Genomic DNA, 24,991 nt, shown 5'->3' with positions numbered 1-24,991 from the left:
AATCTCGTAAAGATTTGAATGACAAATATAAATAATTTGCAATTATTTCATTGTGCTCAAACATTAGACCCAATTGATTGAATTTAAACAAGAAAGAAGAATGAACACGAGAAGAACAAAGAAATTATATATGTGGAATTCCCCGGTGAATAGTTTACTGAACCCTGGGAAGAAATCGCATATTCAGCCTATTTATAGCACAGCTAGCTGATTTATCTGGCTGCTGGGGTGTTAAAGTATAGAGATCCTATTTAGGATGGAGCCCCCTCTCTTGCCCGTATGCGATCAGTCAGTTTGTCTGTCTCTCTCTCCTTGAACACAATGTGACTGCTACCTCCCCTTTATTTTGTGGCCCGACAATTGCTCTGGCAAAATTTAATCTAATGACATTTACACTCGGCATTTTGTATTCCCATTTGTTTCAAAATGACCAGAACGACCCCCCCCCCCAAATAAATATATATATATATATATATATATATATTATAATTATATATATATATATATATATATATATTGAATAGTGCCCAATGGAGAAGGCACTTTGAAGAAATAAATAAAAACAGAATGACCACAAATTGGTCAGAATGACAAATTTTTTGTGGTCTTTTTGTTTTTCTGTGTTTTATTTATTATTTTCTCTAAAAATTATACTCAGTATCAGTTTTGGAGAAATAAGTAAAAACAGAATGACCACCAAAATTAAAACAAAAATAAATATATGTATTTTTTTAGTAGTACCAAGTGGAGAGGACACTTTGGAGAAATAAATTAAAACAGAAGTCAAATTACATTTTTGAACACGACAAACGAAAGACTTTTTCATGAATATGTCACAATCCACTGACAAATATCAGTTATCTCAGACTCGAAAATATAGATAGAGTACTGTGTGATGTCATCAGTTTGAGAGTTATCTTTTAAAAAGAAGAAGAAGAAGCTGCACAATTGTTCCTACTCACTGAACAATCATGATAATTGCATATCATTCAGAATATCTTTTTGACATTTTATTTTGCGTTGAAATTGCAATACAAGGACTTAATGCCATCTGTGTAAATATATATATATTACACTACATTTTGTAATAACATGACATATATATATATAACCCCAAATAGTTAATGAACCGGACATCATACAAACTGTACATTACCCTAACCCTCACACTAACCCTAATTTCAAAACAATGTAACTAATTAATTTAATGACTAATGATTAAACCTATTGTTTCTTGGGAGGTCTTTAAGTTTCCACTGCCTGCAAACGTACGAAGAGGGCAGTAATTATATTGTTCAATCGTTAACAGTACACGAAAATGTACTGCTAATGACCATGTCTACTTTTTTAATGACTCATTTTTCACTTCATATGTCCGTCTAATGACGCTGTAAGGTATATATATCTGTATACTTCTTTCTTTCTTTCTTTATTACTTATTTCAATTTTATTAGAGCAGGATTGCCTCTTCAGCAAACTGACATCCCTGCACAAATACTGACGTAGCTATAATATTTACTGACTTAAAACGTACAAATTAAAAACATAAATAACTTACGAAATAAAGGTCATGGAAACCAAGATAAATAAAATTAGAAGAAATATCAATATAATATTGTGAAATGTAATTAATTATGAACATATGGTATAATCAAAATATCAAATTGATAAACCATTAAATTGTCCAAGTACTGAATACTGCCGTACAAAGGAAAATGAAGTCAGTCATACATAGGAGTCAGTCTTCTTTTACATGGTAAATTTTACATGGTAAATGTATCAATACATGTACATCCCCTTCAATAGAGAGACGGTCCATGGATTGTGAAAGTGCGGGTACCACGAGAAAGAAGAATGAACGGAAATGCTCGTCAACTTGAGAGAGTAACTCGGACAAGCCCTGACGTACCAAGACAACATGAACTCCTGAGGACTTTTTTTGGAAGAAACGTATGAAGCAGGCATCGATATATTTGCTTTTCTACTGACGACCAAGTGCCAAATATCTGCAATAAACGATGAGGTTAGAATCGATTTTTTTTTCTGTTCTAAATGTTGACAAATGATTTTATACGATCAAGTAATTATATTTCTTGTTCTTAGCGTTAAATCTACGAATTACTGTTCATGGTAATTTCAATACCCTGTGGTATTGCCTTTAGAAATCTTTTTCGGATTATGTGGTATGTCTCTGTCATCTTCGCTCACTTCAATAGGTGACACACAACGTTATTGACATTGCCTCGGGGTTTTTGTTGAAAAGTGAATATTAAGTGTGACTTGATCGTTTATCATACCTCTTTGGCCGTAGTCACGTAATATACACACTCAGTCTTAAATTCGCATCTAGTGTCAATTACATCAGTAACTGTTTATTAAAAGATGCCGATATATTTTGACTATAAGAATGAGTGGTATGATGCCGCAAGTGTACTTAAATTTGGTACCATGCTTTTACCCGAAGAACACTTGATTAGTACGGCGTTATGAAGGTTCTAGATACACGGTTGACTATTTAATGCGTATACACGTTACACATGGATATTTTTCATTGGCGTCCCTATATTCTACAGTATCAAACTTGCCGTTATAAAGTCGATTCCTTGAAAGATTTTGCGATCGTGTTTTGTTTATGCTTGCTTGAATATCAGAACACTCATTATTTTTAGTGGCCATTTTAAAATTCCCAAGGTCAAGGGATTTTAAAAGATGGGTTGGCATTATATCACCCTCCCCTCCCCATCCTCCAACTTTGTATTTAAAGTAGCACCTGCTTCCCACTATCTTCCAAGCTCCTTCAATCTCTGTTTCATCGCTCGCCCCCCCCCCCCCCCCACTGTCTTCCACACTCTTCCCCCTCTCTTTTCATCAAATTTCATCTTTGTTTATTGTATTCCCCCTCTCTCTCTCTCTCTCTGTCACACATTCACACCCAAACGCACGCACACATACGCAATTTCTCTCTCTACCCTTTTTTCTATCTCTCCCACACACACACACACACCATCACACACAACCGCACACACACAAACCCACACGCGCGCACACACACACACACGACCGGACACACACACTCCCACACGCACACACACACACAAACGCACACATTCTATGTAGTTCACAATTCTTTCCTCACGTTTCAATTTCTTGCCAAATAAATTGATACTCTGATGGACATGGGTGCCCCTCCAACGATGGCACTATATTGATATAACGTTTAAAAATGATAGAATAAAGAATGATTACAAAGAATGTGATATTTTGTTTTAATCTGCAGTGCTGATGAAAATACTAAATGGACCCTCCCTAGCGGAGACCCAGAGAAAGGAAAGGTAATATATGCAAATATATGCGCTTCGTGTCATTGCGTTGAACCCGGTGGGACCAGCAGATCGGGACCAAACTTATCGGGGGTCTGGGGGCGCCAGGCGGGCACCCCACTACCGGCTACAAGTTCGCTAAATCCGATGAAAAGAAAGGTATGTACGATCTTAATATGACATTTTTGACAGGGATGCAAAATAATTAGAATGTAATCCTTTTTAGTATTATTGTTGATGTTTGTAAGAACATGACGAAAAGAACGTTTTTTATTGATTAACTTTTTCCTCAATACAAATTAGAATAGACCAGTTCACGGTTAGCACATGCCCAAATGACCCCGAATATCCACAGATCTTCAAAACATGAAGAGGTCTCACTGTGTACATTTTGAAATAATCACTCCTACAGCGATGGAGGTGCTACATAAATATCCTTTGTTTCCTCTTTTGAAAGAATACTTCCACATGTGTATCATGGAGTGCGTAAATGAATAATGATTACATAACTTTCATGAGTACGTGTCCAGTATTGTGTCTCCATGTATTTCACAATTGAGTCTGCAATGACCTTTATCTGCTCATGCTCAGACTGCAACTATGAACTTGCTTATAGAAATATGTAACTGAAAATTGTTCAATAAACCAGTTCGTTATGAGCTTTGGTCCATTGGGACCCTTAATATTCACAGATCTTTTACACAATGGATATGCCCCACTTTGTGCAATTTAGAATAACCACTGCCAAAGTGATGGAGGTGCTTCATGAAAACCTTTGGGGGGGGGGGGGGCCCTCATCCAAATCCAATTTTCTTTAAATTTACTTCAGATTTTGGCTGTAGATCGTATGCAAAATTTGACATTTTGTTGCTGGTTGGGTAGTGGTTAATCCTTGTAATGCGAAATGTGCTATGCCAAAAGTAAAAACAAACAAATAATCATTATCATTACCATTACCATTCTTTTATCACTACAGGGGGTTGTTTCACAAAGTCTAAGATCAACTTTAAGTTGGACTTAACTATGGCAGGCCATTAATGCCACTGTTTGCTCTCATCATTAACAGGCAATGATATCTCATCTCAAGGGACGTACAAATCATGGTCACACATCTACAAAATTCAGCTTCCTTGATAAATCATTGTTGAAGGAAAAAATATTATCTAAAGATCATAATTGAGAGACCGATGGTGAGAGAAACCAGTGGCATGAAAGGCCTGTCACAGTTAAGTCCAACGTAAAGTTAATCTTAGTCTTTGTGAAACACTCCCCAGGTATAATTTGGAATGACAGGAGGCTATGGGATTACTTTGAGCATGGTCATATACCCGGTACCAGGATGTTCTTTAGAGCTCTAAAAAAGGACCAACAGAAACGAGCCGATCTTCTAGCGTACCTCAAGATTGCGTCAGCCCCGCCAAAATGAGGATGGCGGAGTCCTGACACCCACGATGCACACGTACGATGCTTATTATTTGACTTCACTTTCAAGTGTTCTTTTGCTGACTTTAAACAGAATTGTTATCATATCCTTAATTGTAACAATGCAGTTTCTTGACCAGCCACATTGGACTATTTATAATTTGATATATCATTTCCGGCAGTTTATTTGAACTAGTAACAATTCTTCTAACCAATTTGAATTTGAAGTATATTTACAGTACTCTTGTTTGGCCACTCATGATTATTGTTTTTCATATAAATATACTTTCCCGGCAATACTATTCTATTGTTCTTTTTCCTGAGCCTGTTATTTCTTGTTTGCTTTAGATAGGCCTATTTCATTTGATGTACCATTGTCATTTCTGTGTTTATTTGATGTATTTACATTGTTTCACACAGCCCCAATGGAAATCAGTCTTGCAACTGTTTGGGCTTTTTAAGCGTGTATTAATAAAGATATCATGCGTCATTTGCTTGACGCATTGCTCCGTCAGCGACTTGGACACTTATTTGGAGCACTCGTGTGAAAGTGGCATGGAGAATGCAACAATTTCTTTAAATTAATAGTTGGTATATGAATATTGACTGATTGTCTGTCTTCAGAGGCTTGGTATTAAGGGCTGGTATTAGCGCAGTCGAAATGACGCAGCATGTGCATCGAGCATTATAATGACCGGTGCTCACGCTGCGTCATAAGATTTTTGACGCATCTCTGGACAGAGACATCATCCACAATGTGAATGCAAAGTGAACTGTGCAACGTTGCGTTGTATTTTACTGCATTTCACTCTTTATCCCCTTTCATTCAGGGTACATTATACTGCCATAATTGGTTCTTCCATGAACCTTAATCATCGTCACTACACGTGAATTTTTCTATGCTCTGTCTTAAAAAGATCCTATACTTTTTTTTGGTGATGATAGGCCAATATATTTTGTTGTGTTGTTTTGATTTTTTTTGTATTTGTATTTAAGAGTTGATTGTACTTGTTTCACGGCCCCTTTTTAAACCAGCCCAGCAGCTAAATGTGATTTTTTTTTTTTTAAGTGCCTTTAAATAAATCAATCAATCAATCAATCCATTTACTGGCGCACGCACGAACTTGCTTTATACAGCAATGAGAAATTGTATTTCTTGGACATCCTATTGAAACGTGTGTTGTAGAATTAACACGCGTTACTATAGGATATCCAATAACTTGGACTTAATATTATGGTTTCGAGAAGCTGGCCCTAGACTTACCCCGCCCCTTTATACGAGCAACACTAAACCTATTTGAACGGGAAGTGTTGGACCAAATTTACCCACAATTTTACACACCTTGAAACCTTCAAACATGCAAAAGAAAAGAAAATAGGGTATTAAGTTATTTAATCTCTTTTTGTTTTTGGGTACACCGAACATTCTACAAGGGACACATGTTCTCTCTCATACTGAATCTAAAAATATACAGTTAACAACTAAATTACTCATACCCCTTGAAAATTTGATGATTTTTGTGTTGTTCGTAACTCAAGAAAACAAAAGTGGGCCGGGTGAATTAGGACTTTTGTTGAATATTTTTAGATGTACGCTTTAATATGTCAGATTATCAAGAAGCATACATCGGGACAATTCTAATTCTCACATACTTAGAAAATTACAAAAATATTAAAGAGGAAAAACAAAATTAAAAAAACTGGTAAGGGCATGAATACTTAAATTGTCATCCGTAAGGTAGGCCTACCAGTAATAATTTATTTCCCGGTCGTCATAACACTAATGCTGCATAATTATCCCTTTTTTCCTTCTCATTTTAAACCGACGCGACGCCTTTCAAATCAAATTATTTGAAAAATGATATGGCCTATCATTTAAATGATACTCTCTAAATTTACAGAAATGGAAATCCACTCTTGTTTGGAGTGTAATCAAATAACGGTATCCGCTCTCAAAGGAGTGATTTAGACCACTACTTTTAGCGTGGATTTCACACTAAGTTTGGAGTGGATTTATACTCTAACTACGATGTGATCCAAGACTCCTAAAAGCCTGGATATCCATCCTCGATATTTTAATGGGAGTAAATCATTATGACAAAGAATATTATTCATTAAAAAAAAATTATCTAAAATTGAGACACTTGCCCATGGTAAAGGCCATTGTTATATTTGACATTTGTGTGTGTTTTTAAACAAAATTATTCTGACTTTCGTAATAGAGAATTAATGTGTCCAATAAAATTGAAAAGGTCTATAATGGAGAAAGAGGACTTGTTGTTAGTGAGGGTGATAAAAAAGGACAGAGCCCCAGAGACATCAAGGGAAATTATTATAAAGGAAAAGAAGGGAACATAAGAAGAAAAATACAAATGGATAAAGGATGAAAATAGAGAAAATAGATAGAGGGAGAGAGCGAAAGAGAGAGAGAGAGAGAAAGAGAGAGAGAGAGAGGGGTGGGGAGAGGGGCAAATGGGGTCAGAGAGGGAGAGAGAGAGAGAGAGAGAGAGAGAGAGCAATCCAAAATAATGTTATAACTGATAATTATCACAGACATGCGGGCATAATTTCACCTTTCCGGTGGGGGAAGGGGGGGGGGGTGGGGGGTGGGGGGGGGGGGGTTGGGACGGAGGGCTAAAGTCTCTTGCCCGAAATCTATTTCCCCTTTTAGATTCTGGGAGCGAGTAAATTCTACATAATCTGACAGAAACTAGAAATAGGCACCCTCACTACCCGATTATTAGATGACGGCGCCCTAATATGGGTACAGTCAAACCTGTCTTATGGTGGCCACCTGCCCATAGATTTTGTCTCCCTCGAGAATGTAATGTGCGTTGTAGAACCTGTCTAGGGTTGTCACTCTCTGTTTTTTCCTTGGGTGGCCCTATGCACAGACTATTTTTTTTTCTTCAAATTCCCGGGGATTACTCCCCCCCCCCCCCCCCGCTTCGATCGTACAACTATGCCGATAATGTATACCCCCCCCCCGAAAAAAAAAGCCTGTACAAACAAAATAAGGTCAAAGTTTAAGGGTAAGAGTTAAGGTTGCGATTGGGATTGACTTTGTGTTTAAATGTTATGGTTATAATTAGGTGTATAGTGTTCGGTCCAGGGTTGAAGTTAAGAATTCGGTTAGTGTCGAAAATTGAACGAAACATTCTGTCCCGGATGTTGTCGCAGGAGCATAGTGTCGTACAGCCATTGTAAGAATACCCGCCTCTCTCCCCCCCCCCCCCCTCTCCTCATCTACCCTCAATTTTCCCTGAGCCTTCTGATCCTCATAAGCCATTACCTATTTTAAGAAACGCTTCCCTGGGCAACGCTTTATACTTTGACCGCGCGGGTACCCTCATTAATAATTCCTTTCGAAACAGATCTCTTATTATTCTAACACATCTTAGAGTGAAGGAATCTACACTACCAGTGAATCTACTGGTCTCATTTTCAAATCAACGCTTACAAGAGACGATAATTTGCATTATGAATTATTCTATAGCATGCAGAACATTAAAAAAATAGCAGTCTGTGATCAATGCCAACACATTTTCACTCTGAACACAACAACTAGTTGAAAGCTGATAGCAGACGACGTCGGTGAAATTGAAACGAAAACCCGATTCTAGCTGACTGCACTAACATTCGACGACCTTTCCACTCACATGATGGGGTAAGTAGTAGCATCTATTTGCAACATTTTGTTTCTTACATAGCACGAACGTAAACTACATAGCCCGAACGTGGCTGCTTCGATAACTGTAGTCGATAAAGGTACAATGTATTTTTATAAAATAATAATGCAACTCACTTCGCATTTCCAAGCACGACGTCAGTGTTGGGCGAATTCGTGAATTTAATGTCTTAGTGTGGTACGGTATGTCACTGAAACAGCTCCCGTAGGACTTTTGTGCAAAATTGATTTTTTGGCATTTTTGGATTGATTGGGGTCCAAGCTATCAGAAATTGATGGGGTTCAAATTTTCCCGACCCTCAACCCCTCTCTGGGGGGGGGGGGGTAGTTTCCTATCATGAGACCCCCTAAAATTGGGTGTGTCATTCATCTAATGACTGGTTTCACAAAACTTGAGTTGTTTTCTAGAACTGTGGTTATCCCTCAACACCGAGAAAGGTAATTTGAAGACTTTCAGTTGGATAAACCCTCCAACCAACCCATCCCCATCCCTACCCCACCCCGTCAGCCCAATTTGCGCAGTACCTTTGCCATTGTTCGGCCAGCTGTTTTAAGGTGTAGTACTTTTATTACCATTATCATATATATTTACTAGCCCATTTCCAAACACAAAGAGACAGAAACAAACATACAGACAACCTTCATGTATACACATCTACCTCCCCCCCCCACACACACACACGCACCCACGCACACGCTCATGCACACACGCACACCCTTCCTCCCACACGCACATACTCACACACACACCCAAACATTCACAGGCAAGTGCGCTCGCGCGCACACAGCGCGCATACATTCCTACATAAGCTGCTCTGTGATCATTGTTTCCAGCTCTTATGTGGTAAAAGTTGTTTTGTTCCTTGGTCTTCGCAAGTTTGACAGAATAAAGACCCCTCTTTTGCAGTATATTGCCTGATTTTCCAAGGTAAGCATAAACATATAGCCAATGGCAAATCTCGATTTTATGTGATGTGGGTCTTCATTATCGGTTAGAGAAGAAGAAAATAAATTGCAAAAACAAGAGAGAACTTTATTACTCTTGATCAATCAATCAACTTAGATGGTTAAATTGACAAATTGGTAAACATTGTATGCATTGATATATATATATAAGATCATGGACCTATTACGGAAGGACATTCAACGTTATTCTTTCTTTGATCCAATGAGATCCACCGCCTTCTGATTATGTGCATCTTAATGAGACCATTCAGCTGTTTTAACAATACGACTGCACAAACATTTTCGGTTACTAACAAAGGAGCAGTATCCCTCTCTTGGGTTTTGTCTTCCTGATTTTGTCAAGAAGGGTGTGAACATCTGGTTTGCCATTGACAACATTGATCTCTTGGAAGACACACCCACAGGGCAAGGAACCTTTCACGGGACAGTGGTAATCAACCAACAGGCTGTAGATGGAGAGCCAGTGAATCAACCACGTGTCATACCCGAGAAACTTTCTTCGCAAGGCCTTCTAGTATTTGAGATGAATGTGCTTCCAGAGCCAGACATCAGAACTAGCCCACTGAGATTTCAGGCCTACAAGAAGAGGAAACAAAATCTCATTTCTCAAGAATTCACTCATACCTGGGCTCTTGTGTACTACCTTACTACAGATGACAACGGAGAAATCATCCGAACTGAACCTCAGCTGCATGATGAAGAAGCCCAGCGCAGTGAAGAGATGCCAAGTGATGCAGAGTCTACAAATGATGAGGAAAATGAGCCTTCTAGCAAGAAGGAGGAAGCTGGGTCTTCAAAGGACAGAGAGGAAACAAACTCTGTCATGATCATCAAACAGCAGGTGAAGAAATCAGATAAACTAGCAAAGAATGATTTTCTTCCAACATGGGCTGCAACTAGGTCCTTATTGTTGTCTAAATCCTCTCCCGCTAGCACGCCTACAAACACAGCGGTGGTTGCCCCATTATTCAAGACATCGCCAACTGATTATGGGACCCTCTATACTGTTCTTCGGTTATCCCAGGGAATATCTGCGACTGTTGTTGGCCCTCACAGAAAGACATTGATAACGCTAGATCTCGATCTTTACTCCCGAGCGTTGAAGATTCAGCAGTCGGTGGGAAACGCCAACTGGATCTTAAGAGCTGGAGCTCTCCACATTGCTTTCGCTGCCTTACATGCTCTTGGCAAAACCATCGATGGTAGCGGTCTTGACACGTGTGCTATCGAATGTGGTGCGTACACCTTAGCATCTCTTCGCAGGATCTTTGGTGGTAAAGCTTATAAGCGTGGCCTTGAATTCCACATTACTGCAAGCCTTGCAATCATAATGTTGCGTTTTGATGCCATACTATCGGATCTTCCCAAGGGTCCAATTCGCATCCAGTGCAATTCTCTCAAAGAAAAACTTCATGGAAATGACCCGGAGATGGTGGAGATCTATGAAGAAATCCAATCCTGGTACTCAAGCAATGTCAAACCGCTTGAAGAAGCTGAAGACCTTGGCGAGTTTGCCCAGTTCTTGACCCGGTATCTTAACCAGGTGGAGAGTCTTCTACATCTCATTAGTTCATGTCGATCAGGGGACTGGGAGGGCTACTTGTCATCACTAGAAGACCTCACCAAATACTTTTTGCTCGTGATCTCCTGAACTATGCTCGCCTGATGCCAGTCCATCTCGCTCATGAATGCCCTAGAATAGGATGATCCAGAAACATGGAATGCCCTCAAGTCTGGAGACTTTGTGGTGGCAAAGTCAGAGATACCCTTTTCTCTTCTCTTCACTGATCAGGCTCTAGAGCAAGAAATCAAGAAACTAAAGGGGAATGGTGGGATGGTTGGACTCACAAGAAATGAAGCCGCTCAGGACCGACTAGTCACTACCACACCCCTGGGTGTCGATCCGTAACTGATACCTATTCATCAGGGGGGGGGGATGATCTATTCATTCATCCCCCCCCCCCCCTGATGAATAGGTATTACGTAAGTATCGACACCCATGACCACACCTCACCCTGCTGCTCTGGTAAATCATTACCTCAATGACTTCCCAAAAGCTACTGGAGCTTCGGTGAGGAAGGAGCATCATCAGCTCTCAGGAGACATTGCAGTGAGGTCAAAGAAGAATGCTATGAAACTACGCCACCTAATCGAGCTGCACGGCGGAGTCAATCCTTTCAAGGAGAAGACACAATAGAGTCTGGTTTCATCGGCACTTGTGTCAAATGAGGCGAAAAGTGACATTCTCCACTTTGCAGAAAAGGGCCAGAAGCGCTTTGAGGAGTTTGTATCTGATCGTTTGCTTTCATCATCAACCCTCTCGGTGTGGGACAAAATGAAGAAACTGAAGCTGAAATCCTTTTCGAAATGGATGGAGAAAAGGAAAGTGCGTGTTGAAGACAAGGTCATCAAGTTGCGGGAGGAAAGTGAATTGCTGGGAAGATTCCTTATCATCCAAGGCAGCCGCCCAAGCTTAGTTCCTAAACTTGCGGAAACAATAGGTGAATATGAAATGTCAGTGGTTCCCCGTTCACTATGTGCTGTCGATGGTTCTTTGTACATCCCAACAGACAAAGCAAGTCTGATGCATGCAGTTGAAGATGCAAAGACAGAACCTCCCGATGCTGTAAAACAGCCTGATGTCGTGGAGGATAATCATATTCAACTTCCCCACAGGTTGAAATGATGCAGGAAGAGGTTCCGGTTACCGTAGAATATGAGATAACGCAGGTTCCTTCTGGAGCAGCCCAAAAACCTAACCTCTTGCATGATCTTCCTGTCAAGGTGCTGATAATTGACGTCATGGGTGTACTTCAAGGCATGAAAAAGACACTAGCTGCCATGCAAAATATGTCAGACCTGCAGAATGCATTCAACAGGCGCATCGAAGGGATGATGGCTAGCTATGATGAAGGTCGAGTTGTGTTTGATCGATATATGGAAGAGTCATTAAAGAACAAGACTCGACAAAAGAGGGCAACTACATCAGTAGAATACGAGATACACCCAGAAATGTCCATCAAGGAGCTTCTATCTTCATCGTCAACCAAGAAAAAGCTGACGTGCCTGTTAGGTCAGGGGCTGCTTGATAACTTTTCACAGAACACGGACAGCCCTTTCAAGCTAGTAGTTGTGTATGATACCTTCATCAAGGGACATGATTTGGAGGAGGCGCACACACATGAAGAGGCTGATACCCTGATTCATTATCAAGTCCTTGCCTCTACTGCTAGTGGTGCCTTGCAAGAAATTACTGTCTGGTCCCCTGACACACTGATGTCCTCCTTCTCTTAATTCATCTAGTATTTTGTGGAAACAATGCAGTGCCCACTTCTCTACAATTTTCTACAGGCAAGGGTACAAACGAGAAATAGATGTGCTGGAGCGGGTTCAAGTCATTGGACACCAAAAATGTCAAGGCCTCCTTGGACTTCACAATTTTTCTGGTGCTGACTGGGGAGGAAGTTTGTTGGGATATCCAAGAAGACATGGATTAATGCCTACTTAAAGCTTGATGATGATGATCCTGCTATTATCTGCTTCAAAGAACTGGGCGAGGGTTCCATTCCAACTGAGCTTAGCAATGGAGAGCTTCCAACACAGGTGAAGGCACTAGAGCATTTCATATGTCGTTTTTTTACTGTTCATCAGGTCCAACAACCCTACCATCACTCAGATGGGAACTGTTCCGATCAAAGAACCTGGAAGGTGAGATGTTACCTCCAACTCAGATAATCGAGGATGTCTTCCAGTCAAGTGTCTTAGGCTCCCTGCACCATGGGCAGTACTTGAACTCATCAAATGTGGCTGCAAAGCAGGATGCAAGGGACGGTGTAGCTGCTCCAACAACGATTTGCCCTGCACTCCTCTCTGTAAATGCTATAGTGGAGACAGTGAAAACCGGAAAAGGGAGGATGATCCAGATAGTGACAGCGATTGACTTTTACTGGAAGTCTGATGAACTTTCCTGTTGTCATGGTAACCACGAAGTAGGTGGTTACCCCTTTCCTGATTTTATTTTATGTTTTGTTTATAACTGGAAAATGTTTCCAAATAATTCTTTGATTTAGATCAAGATTGTGTCATGTACAAGTATTTCGGACCAAAATAGCTCAACTTGTTTCTGTTCTTTTTTTTCTTCGGGGCGGGGGGGGGGGGGGACCATATCAACAAAACAAAATGCACATTTTCGTATTATTCTGCATTTGAAAAAAATATTACATATATAATTTGTCAACTTTCTGATTGACTGATGCAATTACAGTGCCTAGAAGTTGATATTTGAGAATTTTGTTATATTTTCATCTGAAGGTGTTTGGCACCATCTGGTGTTTAAGTAAGTTATTCATTTGATAGAATACTAAAATAGGGTTGATTTTTTATATTAACAGCCTAAAATAACAGTGTTAATGACATGTGATATGTTTCACAATTATTCCACTCTATAATAATACACAATAATGTCATTTCCACTTATTATATCAAAATTCTAGCCCAAAAGAAAGAAGAAGGGCACATTTTTAGGAAATATTTCCCAGTTTTTCACAATTTTTCGCAAATTACGCCCCCATAACGTCAAAGTGAAAAAGTTTTATGACACAATATCATTAAAAATGAATCCTTATATACCTCAAACAACTTCACAGTGAAATTGGCGAAAAAATATATGAATTAGGGTGGAAGACACCAAATTTCCCTATTGCGCTTTATATATGCAATTTTGGCGCCCAAAATGGACCCCCCAGGAAGTGAAGGAGGGGTCTGAAAATTTGAACCCCATCATTTTTGGCCAATTGGGACCCTTTTGAAGCCAAAACAGCAAAAAATTCAATTTTGGCAAAAAAATCCTACGGGATTACATACCATACCGCACTAGTGTGGTACGGTATGTCACTGAAACAGCTCCCGTAGGACTTTTGTGCCAAAATTGATTTTTTGGCATTTTTGGATTGATTGGGGTCCAAGCTATCAGAAATTGATGGGGTTCAAATTTTCCCGACCCTCAACCCCTCTCTGGGGGGGGGGGGGGGTAGTTTCCTATCATGAGACCCCCTAAAATTGGGTGTGTCATTCATCTAATGACTGGTTTCACAAAACTTGAGTTGTTTTCTAGAACTGTGGTTATCCCTCAACACCGAGAAAGGTAATTTGAAGACTTTCAGTTGGATAAACCCTCCAACCAACCCATCCCCATCCCTACCCCACCCCGTCAGCCCAATTTGCGCAGTACCTTTGCCATTGTTCGGCCAGCTGTTTTAAGGTGTAGTACTTTTATTACCATTATCATATATATTTACTAGCCCATTTCCAAACACAAAGAGACAGAAACAAACATACAGACAACCTTCATGTATACACATCTACCTCCCCCCCCCCACACACACACACGCACCCACGCACACGCTCATGCACACACGCACACCCTTCCTCCCACACGCACATACTCACACACACACCCAAACATTCACAGGCAAGTGCGCTCGCGCGCACACAGCGCGCATACATTCCTACATAAGCTGCTCTGTGATCATTGTTTCCAGCTCTTATGTGGTAAAAGTTGTTTTGTTCCTTGGTCTTCGCAAGTTTGACAGAATAAAGACCCCTCTTTTGCAGTATATTGCCTGATTTTCCAAGGTAAGCATAAACATATAGCCAATGGCAAATCTCGATTTTATGTGATGTGGGTCTTCATTATCGGTTAGAGAAGAAGAAAATAAATTGCAAAAACAAGAGAGAACTTTATTACTCTTGATCAATCAATCAACTTAGATGGTTAAATTGACAAATTGGTAAACATTGTATGCATTGATATATATATATAAGATCATGGACCTATTACGGAAGGACATTCAACGTTATTCTTTCTTTGATCCAATGAGATCCACCGCCTTCTGATTATGTGCATCTTAATGAGACCATTCAGCTGTTTTAACAATACGACTGCACAAACATTTTCGGTTACTAACAAAGGAGCAGTATCCCTCTCTTGGGTTTTGTCTTCCTGATTTTGTCAAGAAGGGTGTGAACATCTGGTTTGCCATTGACAACATTGATCTCTTGGAAGACACACCCACAGGGCAAGGAACCTTTCACGGGACAGTGGTAATCAACCAACAGGCTGTAGATGGAGAGCCAGTGAATCAACCACGTGTCATACCCGAGAAACTTTCTTCGCAAGGCCTTCTAGTATTTGAGATGAATGTGCTTCCAGAGCCAGACATCAGAACTAGCCCACTGAGATTTCAGGCCTACAAGAAGAGGAAACAAAATCTCATTTCTCAAGAATTCACTCATACCTGGGCTCTTGTGTACTACCTTACTACAGATGACAACGGAGAAATCATCCGAACTGAACCTCAGCTGCATGATGAAGAAGCCCAGCGCAGTGAAGAGATGCCAAGTGATGCAGAGTCTACAAATGATGAGGAAAATGAGCCTTCTAGCAAGAAGGAGGAAGCTGGGTCTTCAAAGGACAGAGAGGAAACAAACTCTGTCATGATCATCAAACAGCAGGTGAAGAAATCAGATAAACTAGCAAAGAATGATTTTCTTCCAACATGGGCTGCAACTAGGTCCTTATTGTTGTCTAAATCCTCTCCCGCTAGCACGCCTACAAACACAGCGGTGGTTGCCCCATTATTCAAGACATCGCCAACTGATTATGGGACCCTCTATACTGTTCTTCGGTTATCCCAGGGAATATCTGCGACTGTTGTTGGCCCTCACAGAAAGACATTGATAACGCTAGATCTCGATCTTTACTCCCGAGCGTTGAAGATTCAGCAGTCGGTGGGAAACGCCAACTGGATCTTAAGAGCTGGAGCTCTCCACATTGCTTTCGCTGCCTTACATGCTCTTGGCAAAACCATCGATGGTAGCGGTCTTGACACGTGTGCTATCGAATGTGGTGCGTACACCTTAGCATCTCTTCGCAGGATCTTTGGTGGTAAAGCTTATAAGCGTGGCCTTGAATTCCACATTACTGCAAGCCTTGCAATCATAATGTTGCGTTTTGATGCCATACTATCGGATCTTCCCAAGGGTCCAATTCGCATCCAGTGCAATTCTCTCAAAGAAAAACTTCATGGAAATGACCCGGAGATGGTGGAGATCTATGAAGAAATCCAATCCTGGTACTCAAGCAATGTCAAACCGCTTGAAGAAGCTGAAGACCTTGGCGAGTTTGCCCAGTTCTTGACCCGGTATCTTAACCAGGTGGAGAGTCTTCTACATCTCATTAGTTCATGTCGATCAGGGGACTGGGAGGGCTACTTGTCATCACTAGAAGACCTCACCAAATACTTTTTGCTCGTGATCTCCTGAACTATGCTCGCCTGATGCCAGTCCATCTCGCTCATGAATGCCCTAGAATAGGATGATCCAGAAACATGGAATGCCCTCAAGTCTGGAGACTTTGTGGTGGCAAAGTCAGAGATACCCTTTTCTCTTCTCTTCACTGATCAGGCTCTAGAGCAAGAAATCAAGAAACTAAAGGGGAATGGTGGGATGGTTGGACTCACAAGAAATGAAGCCGCTCAGGACCGACTAGTCACTACCACACCCCTGGGTGTCGATCCGTAACTGATACCTATTCATCAGGGGGGGGGGATGATCTATTCATTCATCCCCCCCCCCTGATGAATAGGTATTACGTAAGTATCGACACCCATGACCACACCTCACCCTGCTGCTCTGGTAAATCATTACCTCAATGACTTCCCAAAAGCTACTGGAGCTTCGGTGAGGAAGGAGCATCATCAGCTCTCAGGAGACATTGCAGTGAGGTCAAAGAAGAATGCTATGAAACTACGCCACCTAATCGAGCTGCACGGCGGAGTCAATCCTTTCAAGGAGAAGACACAATAGAGTCTGGTTTCATCGGCACTTGTGTCAAATGAGGCGAAAAGTGACATTCTCCACTTTGCAGAAAAGGGCCAGAAGCGCTTTGAGGAGTTTGTATCTGATCGTTTGCTTTCATCATCAACCCTCTCGGTGTGGGACAAAATGAAGAAACTGAAGCTGAAATCCTTTTCGAAATGGATGGAGAAAAGGAAAGTGCGTGTTGAAGACAAGGTCATCAAGTTGCGGGAGGAAAGTGAATTGCTGGGAAGATTCCTTATCATCCAAGGCAGCCGCCCAAGCTTAGTTCCTAAACTTGCGGAAACAATAGGTGAATATGAAATGTCAGTGGTTCCCCGTTCACTATGTGCTGTCGATGGTTCTTTGTACATCCCAACAGACAAAGCAAGTCTGATGCATGCAGTTGAAGATGCAAAGACAGAACCTCCCGATGCTGTAAAACAGCCTGATGTCGTGGAGGATAATCATATTCAACTTCCCCACAGGTTGAAATGATGCAGGAAGAGGTTCCGGTTACCGTAGAATATGAGATAACGCAGGTTCCTTCTGGAGCAGCCCAAAAACCTAACCTCTTGCATGATCTTCCTGTCAAGGTGCTGATAATTGACGTCATGGGTGTACTTCAAGGCATGAAAAAGACACTAGCTGCCATGCAAAATATGTCAGACCTGCAGAATGCATTCAACAGGCGCATCGAAGGGATGATGGCTAGCTATGATGAAGGTCGAGTTGTGTTTGATCGATATATGGAAGAGTCATTAAAGAACAAGACTCGACAAAAGAGGGCAACTACATCAGTAGAATACGAGATACACCCAGAAATGTCCATCAAGGAGCTTCTATCTTCATCGTCAACCAAGAAAAAGCTGACGTGCCTGTTAGGTCAGGGGCTGCTTGATAACTTTTCACAGAACACGGACAGCCCTTTCAAGCTAGTAGTTGTGTATGATACCTTCATCAAGGGACATGATTTGGAGGAGGCGCACACACATGAAGAGGCTGATACCCTGATTCATTATCAAGTCCTTGCCTCTACTGCTAGTGGTGCCTTGCAAGAAATTACTGTCTGGTCCCCTGACACACTGATGTCCTCCTTCTCTTAATTCATCTAGTATTTTGTGGAAACAATGCAGTGCCCACTTCTCTACAATTTTCTACAGGCAAGGGTACAAACGAGAAATAGATGTGCTGGAGCGGGTTCAAGTCATTGGACACCAAAAATGTCAAGGCCTCCTTGGACTTCACAATTTTTCTGGTGCTGACTGGGGAGGAAGTTTGTTGGGATATCCAAGAAGACATGGATTAATGCCTACTTAAAGCTTGATGATGATGATCCTGCTATTATCTGCTTCAAAGAACTGGGCGAGGGTTCCATTCCAACTGAGCTTAGCAATGGAGAGCTTCCAACACAGGTGAAGGCACTAGAGCATTTCATATGTCGTTTTTTTTACTGTTCATCAGGTCCAACAACCCTACCATCACTCAGATGGGAACTGTTCCGATCAAAGAACCTGGAAGGTGAGATGTTACCTCCAACTCAGATAATCGAGGATGTCTTCCAGTCAAGTGTCTTAGGCTCCCTGCACCATGGGCAGTACTTGAACTCATCAAATGTGGCTGCAAAGCAGGATGCAAGGGACGGTGTAGCTGCTCCAACAACGATTTGCCCTGCACTCCTCTCTGTAAATGCTATAGTGGAGACAGTGAAAACCGGAAAAGGGAGGATGATCCAGATAGTGACAGCGATTGACTTTTACTGGAAGTCTGATGAACTTTCCTGTTGTCATGGTAACCACGAAGTAGGTGGTTACCCCTTTCCTGATTTTATTTTATGTTTTGTTTATAACTGGAAAATGTTTCCAAATAATTCTTTGATTTAGATCAAGATTGTGTCATGTACAAGTATTTCGGACCAAAATAGCTCAACTTGTTTCTGTTCTTTTTTTTTCTTCGGGGCGGGGGGGGGGGGGGGGGACCATATCAACAAAACAAAATGCACATTTTCGTATTATTCTGCATTTGAAAAAAATATTACATATATAATTTGTCAACTTTCTGATTGACTGATGCAATTACAGTGCCTAGAAGTTGATATTTGAGAATTTTGTTATATTTTCATCTGAAGGTGTTTGGCACCATCTGGTGTTTAAGTAAGTTATTCATTTGATAGAATACTAAAATAGGGTTGATTTTTTATATTAACAGCCTAAAATAACAGTGTTAATGACATGTGATATGTTTCACAATTATTCCACTCTATAATAATACACAATAATGTCATTTCCACTTATTATATCAAAATTCTAGCCCAAAAGAAAGAAGAAGGGCACATTTTTAGGAAATATTTCCCAGTTTTTCACAATTTTTCGCAAATTACGCCCCCATAACGTCAAAGTGAAAAAGTTTTATGACACAATATCATTAAAAATGAATCCTTATATACCTCAAACAACTTCACAGTGAAATTGGCGAAAAAATATATGAATTAGGGTGGAAGACACCAAATTTCCCTATTGCGCTTTATATATGCAATTTTGGCGCCCAAAATGGACCCCCAGGAAGTGAAGGAGGGGTCTGAAAATTTGAACCCCATCATTTTTGGCCAATTGGGACCCTTTTGAAGCCAAAACAGCAAAAAATTCAATTTTGGCAAAAAAATCCTACGGGATTACATACCATACCGCACTATCTGTCTGTGTATAATATAACAGGCTGCCTACGTGCTAGTAAGCAAGACAGTATTGAATCTTCCGGTTCGTTGCGTGTATAAGTGTGAGGTTCAAGTACAAATATAAGCAGATATAAGTATTGCTGTGTTATCGTGAGCATATGAAATATGTACAGTACCGCTTTGGAAGCTTGTTATAATGATGATTGAGCTGTGTAATGTACAATGTAAAATACAATGTAGGAATGTAAAACTATTGGACTACATTATTCTTTTCGGAGGACTGCAAGATCCCCCCTCCCCCACCCGCGGTACAAAGGTTAAGGATCTTGACTCTCATAAAAGAAGTCCAAGGTTCGATCCTTGTTGTGTCCTTATATACTATCTGGCTTGAATAACGGTGTTTTGCAAATGTGCTTTCTTTTTCTTCTGGTAATTAATGACGGGGTGATAATATAAGGACTAATTATTATTATTAATTGATAGACTTATACTGATGAGGCCTCTCTGGTAACATAAGACAAGTATTAGTATTGATACAAAGCCTATATATACACTCAAACACCAAGTACGTACATCACATGTAAAGGCAGACTTGATGACCATTTTTATTAGACACGGGACTCTTTTCTTGTCGACGAATGTTTTTATAGCATCATTTTTTTTTTCTAGAGTAAAACTCCTTAGAGACCTGACTGCGTTATCAGATCACTTGTAATATATGTCTGTGGCGAAAAGAAATTTGGCACAAACATTATGACTGCTTTCCTTGTCAAATATTACACTAGCAAATATAGGCTTATCATATGTCATATAGCTTTTATGATATTTGCAAATACGATCAGATTCTATCATGCAAATATTTGATTGATTGTGATCTAAATAACATAATTATTCATGACCTAGTTTTATTGACTTTGCCGCACGTTATCGGGCCGTAGTGCGTGAACATCTTATCATTATTTGTTCCATACATGCCATAGTCGTCGCCATGGTTAGCAAAATTGTGGCGAATATGGAGAGGGGGCAGAGGGAACAGCCCCCGTTGCCCCTTTGAAAACCTATTTGTCATTAGTAAACAATAAAAACTGTCCCTAGATGTGTAATATTTTCGGAAAGTGCCCCTCCCCTATTTAACAAAATTCTGTCTCCGCCCCGAACTATGCCTAGGCATATAAGCCAGCAGACAGGCAGTGAAAAAGAGGTATTTCTCTTGGAAAAAGTGAATGTTTGTTAAAAACACACAAAGAAAAAAACAAAACAGAAAAACAAACATAAACCGAAAGAACATAAAACAAAGACAGAAACAAAGCAAAATAATTATTAGAAAAAAAAAATCGAAGTCATTTTTCAATTCGACACTGTAAGACAGGGATTCCAGATAAACAAAGCATTACAACCCCCCCCCCCCCCAACAGAAAATGGACGAAAAAAATAATCCCCCCCCCCCCCCCCCCCCAAGATACATGTATTCCCCGCGTGGCCGTTACTTCTTTTACAAACTATTTTCATTCTTATTTTTATGTTACTTTTTAAATTATTATTATTATTATAATCATTATTATTTTATTATCATTATTGGAGGGCTTAAATAATCATTATCATTATTCACGTACGTTCAAAGTTCAACGTTGTATGATAAACTGCATTATCATTTCTGGCTAGACTCGATAGACATATAAAGTATATTCACTAATACATAATCTGGAAGTAGTACTCAGGAAGGGGTTCATATCGGGAAGCTATAGAAAATTGCATTTCGTATACTTGGCAAGTCCACGGTATTTGGTCAATCGCTTTCCCTTGCATAAATGACCAATTACTGTCCTTAAAAAAAAAAAAACAAGGATTGATATCAGACTGGTTTCATTTCACGCCATATTCGTTCAGATCTAAGCTCTAGAATGCTGCGGCAATCAACTTCATAAAGATATACTATATAACATTTTAGATCAACATTTAATATACAATCTTTGGTGTGGTTGGTATCATAATTATGGAACAAATAGCTTGTTTTGTAACTTGGATATTCGTAGTGTTGGGTTGAGTGACTTCATAGTAGTGAGCACTATTTTTTTTTTTTTGAGGGGGCCCTCGAATCGCACCCCCCCCCCCCCTTGAGCGCCAGGGGACGGGCCCATCTCCCAAAAAGGTAAAATTATCGTGTTTTACATGTTTATTTTCCCAGGGGGAGGGGGGGGGGGTGGGCCGGCCCGCCCCCCCCCCCCTCCAGGATCCGCCACTGCCATGACCTTCATATAAATAATGAAATAAATAAAGGGTAGTGAAATTGACTGATCGAGCTGTCGGGTCGATTTTTTTTCCGGATATTTTTACGATTATGTTAATTAGACATTTTTCTAATAATATAATCTTTATTTTCTCCCTCTTTTCATTTCCATTAACTATTCTTTCTAGAAATAAAGTGCCTTATCAGAAACTCGACATGGCCGCAAATGATGACGTCATTCCTCCGGTCGATCCCGAGAAAGGAGCCGAGATCTTCCGAGAGCACTGCGCCGGTTGCCATGACATTGACAAGAGCGGGGAGCACAGGGCGGGGCCTAACTTGATGGGGGTATGGGGAAGAGAGGCGAATACGATAGAGGGTTTCGCCTTTGTGGAATCTGACGAGAAGAAAGGTACGTTTTGATTTAGTGCAGACGGGGAAAGGAGAAAGCTAGAGTTAAAACCTAATCATCAGATAAGATTGGAGCTGATGAGAACTTTTCAATGTTTTGATGAGCATAAACAATAATATTGAAAAATTGTTTTGATTTGTTTGATGACTTTACAAAAAGTAGCAGTGATGGATTTGGGATAGAAATACTCAATTGGTACAAAATAATCTCCTAAATGTTGTAAGGGTAGAGCATGTGAGTTTGATATACTGCAAGGAAATATTGATACAAGATAAAGACATACAAAGAGATTGGGAGAGAGGGAGGAGAGGTGGAAGAGAGAGAGAGAGAGAGAGAGATAGAGAGAGAGAGAGAGAGAGAGCGAGAGAGAGAGAGGGAGAGATAGAGAGACAGACAGAGACAAACAAGAAAGCGAAAGTGGTAGTAACATTTGGTATCATTTTTTGTTAAAGGAAGGGTTCCAAGCAACATGAACAGTTCAATTGGGGAAGCACAGGCACGTACGCAGGATTTTTTTCAAGGGGGGGGGGGGGGGGGGGGGGTTAACATTTTTAAATCGGGCCGAAAATTTCGCATCGACTCAGCCGGCCGCTGAATAAGCGGGGGGGGGGGGGGGGGGGGGGGGTAAGAGGACACCTTTTTTTTTGGGGGGGGGGAGGGGGTCTCGAAATTTGAAAATTTGACATTTTGCTCCGTCGGGGGGGGGGGGGGGGGTAAGGTCGTCTTTTTTAGGTCAGCCATGGGAATATTTTTTTTTTTAAGGGGGGTTTATACACATAAGAATACCAAAGGGTGGGTTTAACCCCCCAAACACCCCCCCCCCCCCTGCGTACGCGCCTGGGGAAGCATATCATCTAATTCGCTTCCTGATAAATATAAATGTACAATCTTTGGTATTCCTCCCAATATTGATTAATGTAAGTTACTCCGTTTTCTTTTTCACCTTCCTTTAAATCAGGGGTCATTTGGGGAGACAAGACCATTTACGATTTTCTGGAGAAGCCTCACATTCCTGGAACCAAGTTTATTTTCCGCGAACTCAGAGGGAAAGCAGAGGAGAAGGCCAACCTTGTCGCTTATCTCAAGAAAACGACGGACCCAAGAATTCATGATCGAGTGAAACTTGCTTTCTTGCTCACGTTGGACGGAAAAATTGCCATGGTAACAGGGCGTCACCATTTGGAATTGCACTATTGTCATTATCAAAGCATACTTTGAAATGTAATAGTTTTTGTACTGCATGGTTTGTACTAAATGGTTTTCATTATATTTAGGAAATGCAGTAAACAAGCTCTATATACAGCACAGTTGTAAAGGCTTTCGAGAAATCAGCTAAAAGGCAACTCCATTCCATCTTTTATGTGACCCATAGAAAAAATGTTTGGATTATGTTGTATATCATTGCAATGATTGCTTCAAATATTTAAAAATGTAATAGACAAGGCTGATGAAATTTCTATACTAGGTTGAATTGAAGAAAGGCTCAAGTTTGTGATTACAAATTCCAGTAAAACTATTAACATCATAATTATTGTAAATGTTGTTCTTTTCTATCAAGATTCAAACTGACAAAACGGTTTGAAAGCTACAGGCATGATCAAAGAACTGTAATAATTTTAACCAACTAATTTAAGATCAACTTCCATCCAAACTACAAGATTTTGATGGAGGAAAGTTAATCAATTAACAAGAATCTAACTAATTTTTTCAAATATGATTAATATAAATGTTATTTAAATATTGTATAAACGATGAGCTGGACCAAACAAATCGTTGTTGATATATTACGACATGTACATGTAGATGTCTATTTAGATTTAGGGTGTATAAAAGAATCATGAATTCCGTTCTTTGTCGGTCCAAAGACCAGATTAAAAAAAATTGTCATTATGATGTAAATTTATTTAATGTGTGATGAATCAGGTTATTGTTTGTTGTTGTTTTATTTTTTATTGGCGTGTTTCATTCATTTATGAATATTTACACCGTATGAGTACACTTTGTAGCCTTTTTCTTTTCTTCTAATTTTATTCCAAAATATAGATGGCATGCACAGTATCATTAATCTTTATTGACATACAAAGCTGTTTATGATGCTAAACATCAATACATTGTGTATTTTTTATAATGTTGTTTACTTTGTAAGCAAATGTGTACAGAAGAAAAATAAAAGGCTTGTCTTGAATCACTAAGAATTAGAAATCCTTTTGGATGATAATATACTTTTTGTTGTTTGCCTTTACTTATATATTCTTAGATGCTGCTTGTAAGTATCGGCTTGCATGGCAATGTAGATATACAGTAGGCTTGCGGGTGCACCATATGAGAGAGAGGGAGGATTGAGGAGTCCTGAAAAGGACTATCTGTAAACTTTCTTGAGGGTTTGTAGTCCTTAAAAGGACTGTTGGTTATCTTTCTTAGCATA

The 24,991-nt window shown here is 40.1% G+C and overlaps 1 protein-coding gene and 1 non-coding gene across 2 annotated transcripts; both read left to right on the top strand.

Annotated features, from left to right (window-relative positions):
* Positions 1-1,832: 1,832 nt before the first annotated feature.
* LOC577219 lies at positions 1,833-4,779 on the top strand. The gene is made up of 3 exons (XR_004064945.1): positions 1,833-2,023; positions 3,278-3,479; positions 4,595-4,779. It is a non-coding gene; the product is annotated as an uncharacterized LOC577219 (transcript).
* Positions 4,780-8,086: 3,307 nt separating this feature from the next.
* Positions 8,087-24,768, top strand: LOC582864 (cytochrome c, somatic). The gene is made up of 3 exons (XM_030990349.1): positions 8,087-8,409; positions 22,343-22,566; positions 23,525-24,768. Exons 1-3 carry the CDS (start codon positions 8,402-8,404, stop codon positions 23,782-23,784), a joined length of 492 nt encoding a protein of 163 aa, XP_030846209.1. The 5' UTR covers positions 8,087-8,401; the 3' UTR covers positions 23,785-24,768.
* The last annotated feature ends 223 nt before the right edge of the window (positions 24,769-24,991 follow it).

Source organism: Strongylocentrotus purpuratus, unplaced genomic scaffold, assembly GCF_000002235.5.
Source record: "Strongylocentrotus purpuratus isolate Spur 01 unplaced genomic scaffold, Spur_5.0 spur5_scaffold_19, whole genome shotgun sequence".
Taxonomy (NCBI): Eukaryota; Metazoa; Echinodermata; class Echinoidea; order Camarodonta; family Strongylocentrotidae; genus Strongylocentrotus; species Strongylocentrotus purpuratus.
The sequence above is the reverse complement of the archived record's forward strand: the minus strand, read 5'-3'. Positions and strand labels throughout refer to the sequence as shown.